The 5,062-nt window shown below is 44.4% G+C and overlaps 1 protein-coding gene across 2 annotated transcripts; it reads right to left on the bottom strand.

Annotated features, from left to right (window-relative positions):
• Positions 1 to 949: 949 nt before the first annotated feature.
• Positions 950 to 4,783, bottom strand: LOC114629809 (protocadherin beta-15-like). Of its 2 annotated transcripts, XM_028777908.1 has the most exons (2): positions 2,245 to 4,783; positions 950 to 968 (listed from the first exon to the last, which is right to left on the bottom strand). In XM_028777908.1, the coding sequence occupies exons 1-2, from the start codon at positions 4,602 to 4,604 to the stop codon at positions 950 to 952; spliced, it is 2,379 nt and encodes a 792-aa protein (XP_028633741.1). In that variant the 5' UTR covers positions 4,605 to 4,783. The 2 variants fall into 2 exon arrangements, with proteins under 2 accessions (XP_028633741.1, XP_028633739.1); XM_028777906.1 differs by lacking the exon at positions 950 to 968 and having other exon boundaries at positions 1,933 to 4,783.
• Between the last annotated feature and the right edge of the window lie 279 nt (positions 4,784 to 5,062).

Below are 5,062 nucleotides of genomic sequence, written 5' to 3'. Positions count from 1 at the left end.
ATCTCCTGATTTTAATATATGTTATATTAAAAATATGTTATAATGCAATTAGAATGAGAGTTTCCCTCCAGTCATCAGGTCCTGGGTGCATCTTGTTTTTTTCATCTGATATTTTGCTATGATCAGTGAGAAGAAATCAAGTTGTACTTCCGGCAGGTTTCCTGGAAATTTCCTCTGCCAAATGTCCAAATGCATGAGTTCTTTTCCTCATATAATGTAAGTCATGATTCAGCTAAGTTTTCTGCAATTGCATAAAAATAAAAATGTTAATTTCCTTCAGTTTTTAATAATGCTCTCCTTGCCTGGGCTCTTACTAGTAGTAACTTTAACATCCAGATTTCTCCCATAGTTGCTTTAGATTATAAATTCTATAAGCCAGCGTGTTCTATAAGCACCACATGCCTCACTTCCTCTTGTGTCTTTACTGGAAGACTTCTTAAGATCACATTTCTACCAAGTCTAGACAAAGCAATCTGAACCTTTTCTGTGCCTGCAATTTCTTCTGTGTCTGACCACAACCCAATGAAAAACCCACAACCATACTTTTCTCCAAAATAGAGTTTATCTGTGTAGCCCTGGCTGTACTGGAACTCACTCTGTAGACCAGGCTGGCTTCAAACTTAAAGATCCGCCTTCCTCTGCTTCCTGAGTGCTGGTATTAAAGGAGTGCATCAATCACTGTCTGGCTCCACTTCCATATTTTTAAGTCTTTTCATCAGCTGCATCCTCAAGCTTCAACTGGAGAAAGAGAACCATCATAAAACTACCACAAGGAAGTGACTTATTTTACTCCGGGAGTTTACTAGAAAGTTCAAAATCTGTATGACTGTCAGTCTATGGCAGGTTGAAACACTGAACCACAAGATACACCTACAGTCCTTAGGGAATTTCTTTTTCCTCATCCACCTCTCTGTCATGTTTTTTCAAGACAGGATCTTACTATGTAGCTCTAGCTGTCCTGGAACTTACTATGTAGAGCAGCTGGCCTTGAACTCACAGAGATCTGCTTGTCTCTGCCTCCCACATGTGGGACTAAAGGCATGTGCCACTGTGCCTGGCTAGTCTTCATTTCTGGGTAGATTCAACTTTGCTTTTAAGGCCTTTCACTGGTTCTCTCTCAAACCCACCCAAATGACCTAGAATGTGCACCGTGTTTTAAGTTTAGCTTATTAACAACTTTATTTGTTTGTGTTTTATCTCTACAATATAAAGTAATATTCACAAGTTCTAGGGATCAAAACTGAACATCTTTGGGGAATCATCATTTTTTTTTCTGAATAATTTCTCCAAGACATTCAACACATCCTTACTAAATTTTGTTTAGGTAACTAATGTAAATCCTATATAATGTATTTTCTTCCAAATTCCTTGTCAATTGGAGCAACATCATCATCCAGACCATGTAAATATTGGCAGTCTGTACCACCAGAAGCTACCCTGAGGCTGGAACTTGCGGTTTACATCAGGATTTCCCCACTATAACAAGTGATAATGTGTGTGTGTGTGTGTGTGTGTGTGTGTGTGTGTGTATATCACTCTTCCTGGAGCTTATTGACTTTATGCCATCAATAACATGCCAAGTGTTCCCGTCAGCTAAAAATAATGAAAAGACTTTTAGCCTTTTCAGTGTTAATTTAGGAGAGAAAGAATGGATGATGTGGGTGTGGTTTTCATGAGATGATACTTACAATGTTGGAGAATAGAAAGCATAATTAGGGAATCTGGAAGAAACTTGACATTAACAAATATGAACTGCTTCCAAAGAAAACACAAATGGACTTACCGAAGTCATAGCCGTGCAAATAATAAAACTCAGGACTTCCAATTTTAAAATGAAGTATTATTATGGATTTACAGGGGGATCAAACCTAAGGCCTCCAACAAACTACAAAGCACTCTATAAACTAGTCCATTCCCCTAGGTCAGGAAACATACTTTTATAATTAGAATTTTATTCATTACAGAAAATACACATTCTTTAGGAGAGACTATGGCAAATTCAATCAGGGACATGAAGTGTCCTGATGTAAAATGTTCAGCAACAACAGATTTGGAAAAAATACATGAGCAGTAGACAACCCAATAAACAAACAACAATACTACATAAACTAGTAGGGAAAAGGAAAAACAAATCCAAGTAAACGTCACTACCAGATTTGAAAAGAAAATGCAAAAACAAAAGCGACAGAAGAATACAGAGAGCGAAATGTGAAGTTTCACATGCCTAAAACACTTGGGGAGGACGGATTATCTCCTAGTTGCCCACCATAGTTTTGGTCTATAATACTAGAAAACATAGGCTTCAAGAATTTGAACTCATTATTTTGAGAATCTCCTGTAAGACAGACCTCATACTGGTAGCTCTGGGACAGAGTCCCAGCACCACTGACATCCACCAAGTGGCCAGGAAAGTGACCATCAGCCATAGAGCAGACACCCAGAGGGGCCGCCTTGGCCCTCCTGCACAGCCTCACCCCCACAAACAGCAACACAGACAGGAAGAAGAGAGAAGACACAGATGCCAAGGCAGTGACCAAGTACAGTGTAAGCATGTCACTATCCTGGTGACTGGGGTCGCGCACCACCTCTGGCAGAGGTAGGTAGGGCTGGGAGAAGCCATCCACCACTAGCACGTGCAGTGTGACGCTGACCGAGCGCGGAGGATCGCCATTGTCCTTGACCAGCAGCACCAGCCTGTGCTTGGGCACATCGCGCTCACTCAGCAGCCTGGTGGTGCGCACCTCGCCATTGTGAGCCCACACGCTGAACAGCCCTGGCTCCGTGGCCTTGAGCAGCTGAAAAGACAGCCAGGCGTTCTGTCCAGAGTCGCGGTCCACAGCCACCACCTTGGTGACCAGGTAGCCAGGCTCCGCAGCCCTGGACAGCAGCTCTGTAAAGGGCGCCGAGGTGTTCTGCAGTGGGTAAAGGACGAAGGGCGCATTGTCATTGTCGTCCAGCACCACCACCTGCACCAGAGCCTGGCTGCTGAGCGCCGGAGAGCCTCGGTCTGTGGCACCCACGTAGAACTCGAAGCTCTGTAGAGCCTCATAGTCCAGCGCCCTGAGTGCGAACAACTGCCCGTTGTTGGCATTAATGGAAATTAGTGAGTCGAGGGGCAGCTGTGGGTCGTTGGGTGGCAGCAGCGAGTAGGTGATGTGGGCATTGGAGCCTGAGTCTGAGTCTGTGGCACTGATGGTGCCTATGTGCAGGGCAGGGTTGTTATTCTCGTGGACGAACATGGTGTATGAGGTTTGGGTGAAGGCGGGGGCGTTGTCGTTGACGTCAGACACCTGGACTGCTATGGTGTGCTGGGTTGTGAGACTGGGTGTGCCCAGGTCTGAGACTATGATGGTGATGTTGTACTCAGCTCTGCTCTCTCTGTCCAAAGCTCCGTCTGTCATCAGTCTATAGAAGTTCTCAACGGAAGGTTCCAGTGTAAAGGGAACACCATCCTGGATGGAACAAACGGTCCTTCCATTTTCTCCAGAGTCTCGGTCTCGAATCCGAAACAAAGCCACTTCTGTCTCTGGTGCATTTTCTGGGATGGGATTGGTGAGCGATGATATAATTAGTTCTGGGTAATTATCATTGACATCCACCACCTGAATAGAAACAGAGCATTTTCCAGAAAGACCCCCGCCATCGGATGCCTCTATATCTAGTTCATATGAAGATGTTGTTTCAAAGTCCAGTGTTTTAATTAGTCGAACTTCTCCTGACTGGGTGTTTAGTTCAAAAGTTGTGCTCAACTCCTGAGAACTATGAAAAAGAGAGTATGATACCTCTCCATTTGTCCCAGTGTCTAAATCCTTAGCAGAGACCTTAGCAACCAGAGAACCCAAGGGACTGTTCTCTAGGATTTGCACCCGGTAGAAAGCCTGTGCAAACTCAGGGGCATTGTCATTGACATCCAAGACAACAATCCGGATTTGCGAGGTGCCAGTTCTGGGCGGAGAACCGCCATCCAGCGCTGTCAGAGTTAATCTGAACTCTGTCTGCTCCTCGCGATCCAGCTCTTTGTCCAGCACCAGCTCTGGGTATTTTCTCCCATCACCACGGTTGTGGATGAAAACATGGAAATGAGAATTGGTACTAATGGTATAGTTCTGAATGCTGTTATTTCCCACATCCAAATCCTGAGCGATTTTGAGTAGAAATGCAGTGCCAACAGGACTATTTTCTATGATTTTCACTGTCATTTCTCTTTCAGGAAACTGGGGAGAATGATCATTAATGTCTCCTATTCGTAGTTCAGCTTGAAATATTTCCAGTGGTTTTTTCAGTAACACTTGGAAATGAGTGGTACAGGGCTCAGTGGGGCCGCACAGCTCCTCCCGGTCCAGTTTTTCATTTAAGATTAGCCTCCCAGTCTGTAGATCAAGCTGCAAGCGTGATTCCTTTTCCTCAGAGACTACCTGGGCTCCTCGAGCAGCTAGCTCAGCAACTCCCAGCCCTAGGTCCTGGACTAGATCTGCCAAAACAGTACCGCTGGGTGTTTCCTCCATCACAAAGTAACGGCGGGGTTCCCAGCCCGCCCCAGCCACTCCCAGCAAGAGAAAGATCAACAGAACTTGCCTTTGTGTGTGTTCCCTTCCAATCTTCATCTTTGCTTCCGCACCCTGGGTACAAGGGCATCCAGACAGCGGCTGAGCTGTTAGTTAATAGCCTGTTCCGAAGTGGAGAGTTAAAGGTCTGAGCTCTGCCTAAGGTCTTTTCTGCCTGGGATCTGAAGAAGCATTTTTTTTTTTTTAGATTCCCCTTTCCGCGTTAGTCATTTTAAAAGTCTTAGCCTGCAGCGCCACCATGCGTTGACTATGCTCTTCAACAGATGGCTACATGGTTCCATTCTTTTTTTTTCTTTTTTTTCCCCCATTCTTTTTATAGTCTATTGGTTGCCAAAAGTTTAAACACTAGACATTATTTTAATTATCCAGCCCCTCATTCAACAATAAACAATACTTGTTATGCTCCAGATTCTAAAAATTACAAGAATAAACACCCAGACAAGCTGCCTACCTTCTAGATATCGTACAATTTATGTTGGAGACACTCTAGGTGAGAG

This window comes from Grammomys surdaster, unplaced genomic scaffold (assembly GCF_004785775.1).
Source record: "Grammomys surdaster isolate TR1022 unplaced genomic scaffold, NIH_TR_1.0 317, whole genome shotgun sequence".
NCBI classification, from domain to species: domain Eukaryota; kingdom Metazoa; phylum Chordata; class Mammalia; order Rodentia; family Muridae; genus Grammomys; species Grammomys surdaster.
This window is presented reverse-complemented; position numbering and strand designations above follow the sequence as displayed.

Bases quoted from the DNA above. Each gene is read 5' to 3' on its own strand.
- LOC114629809 (XM_028777906.1), bottom strand. From the start codon at position 4,604: ATGAAGATTGGAAGGGAACACACACAAAGGCAAGTTCTGTTGATCTTT.